Source organism: Exserohilum turcica (assembly GCF_000359705.1).
Source record: "Exserohilum turcica Et28A unplaced genomic scaffold SETTUscaffold_9, whole genome shotgun sequence".
Lineage (NCBI taxonomy): Eukaryota > Fungi > Ascomycota > Dothideomycetes > Pleosporales > Pleosporaceae > Exserohilum > Exserohilum turcicum.
This window is the reverse complement of record NW_007360310.1, coordinates 1,631,836-1,633,346: the sequence shown is the minus strand read 5'-3', so window position 1 is coordinate 1,633,346 and position 1,511 is coordinate 1,631,836. Positions and strand designations below refer to the sequence as shown.

Sequence of the window (1,511 nt, the reverse complement as noted above, 5' to 3'; positions counted from 1 at the left end):
CTTAGTAGCAACACCACCCTACAGTCTACAATCATGAAAAATATTGGCCAAAATCCGGGAGCCACGAGTGATACTACTGCTGAAATTGATACAACATATGCTGTTAAAGTTAACAACAAAAATAGAAAAAAACACGCAAACACCAATCGTCACACCTCCATTTGGCCATCTTCTTTAGATTCCGACAACGTAACCGATGACACCCGTATTTCTGTTCCTAAGGAAACGGAGGAGACAAAGACACAACTAAGAAAGGCGCGAAAATTCTTTAGAAAGAACCACCAAGAACACGACTTTGAGGACGAGAAAAGCGATGTCTGCATGAACTTCGGGCATAGCGACGACATTTTTAAACATCTCCGTTCTATAGAAAGACTATTAAAACCAGATCCTCTCTATATGGATAAGCAATCTGAGATTACCTGGAAAGACCGATTTATTGTGATAGACTGGATCATGGAAGTGCATCAGAACTTTAAATTCTCACCTGAGACTCTTTTTCTTGCTGTCAATCTTCTCGATCGATTCCTTGCATCCAAAGAGATCCGAAAAGAGAACTTGCAGCTCGCTAGTATCACTGCTCTGCTAATTGCATCAAAATATGAAGAAAACTTAAATGAACGAACATTAGATGAATTTTTAGATATGACCAAAGACGCTTACACTCGTGAAAATTTCATCAAAGCAGAAAAGTATATGTTGGCAACACTCGAATACAACCTCGGATGGCCTGGCCCTTTGAGCTTCCTGCGACGCATAAATAAAGCGGATGATTACGACAACGAGATACGTAACATGGCTAAGTACTTTCTGGAGGTTGCAACTCTAGACGAACAGTTTGTGGACTGCATTCCTAGCTTTCTTTCTGCAGGTGCATACTATCTTGCACGTGATATACTCAAAAAGGGTGAATGGGTATGTTTACGTACAATTAATACTTTTTAGGAGACTAACTAATTAAATCTAGTCACAACTGCATATTTATTACTCTGAATACACAGCGAGCCAGCTACAAAGTCTAGCAAAAGCTATTCGTGACAGCTGCTGTGAGCTTGGGAAGAGAAAAGAGAAACCCAATGTTCTGGAAAAGTACGCGGCCAAGAGTCGTCTCCGAGTTTCTGATACAGTAAAGAAGGAGCTTAAAAAGATTAAGAAACTATAATTGAGAACTGAGGAGAAAGTAGGGGAGAGAGGTTAAAAAAGATAACGTATTCCACCACCGAGAGTGCCACCCCACCGAGTGTGCCACTTTTTCTTGGCATCGCGAACATCACATATGAAAACTTGAATTACTCTACACTAGCTATAGATGCTTCGTACGACTCACTTGCATCTAACATAGAATCTTCTTCTACATCTTTTTGGCACGTACGGCGTTATGGCCCACTCTCCCACAGATTCCACAGTGCCGTTGACCTGGCTGGGCCTTTTCTGACTACCCCCACACGCGCTTTCTTTGATATTATACGACTAGTAGAAGCACTTTCAGCTGCCTGCGATGCTCCTGCACC

General features: G+C 41.7%; 1 protein-coding gene across 1 annotated transcript; it reads left to right on the top strand.

Annotated features, from left to right (window-relative positions):
- Window positions 1–294: 294 nt before the first annotated feature.
- SETTUDRAFT_75797 (uncharacterized protein) lies at window positions 295–1,135 on the top strand (the record flags this gene model as incomplete). Its single annotated transcript, XM_008033134.1, has 2 exons — window positions 295–915; window positions 968–1,135. Coding segments are annotated over 2 exons (789 nt in total), but the record flags the coding sequence as incomplete, so codon positions are not given.
- Between the last annotated feature and the right edge of the window lie 376 nt (window positions 1,136–1,511).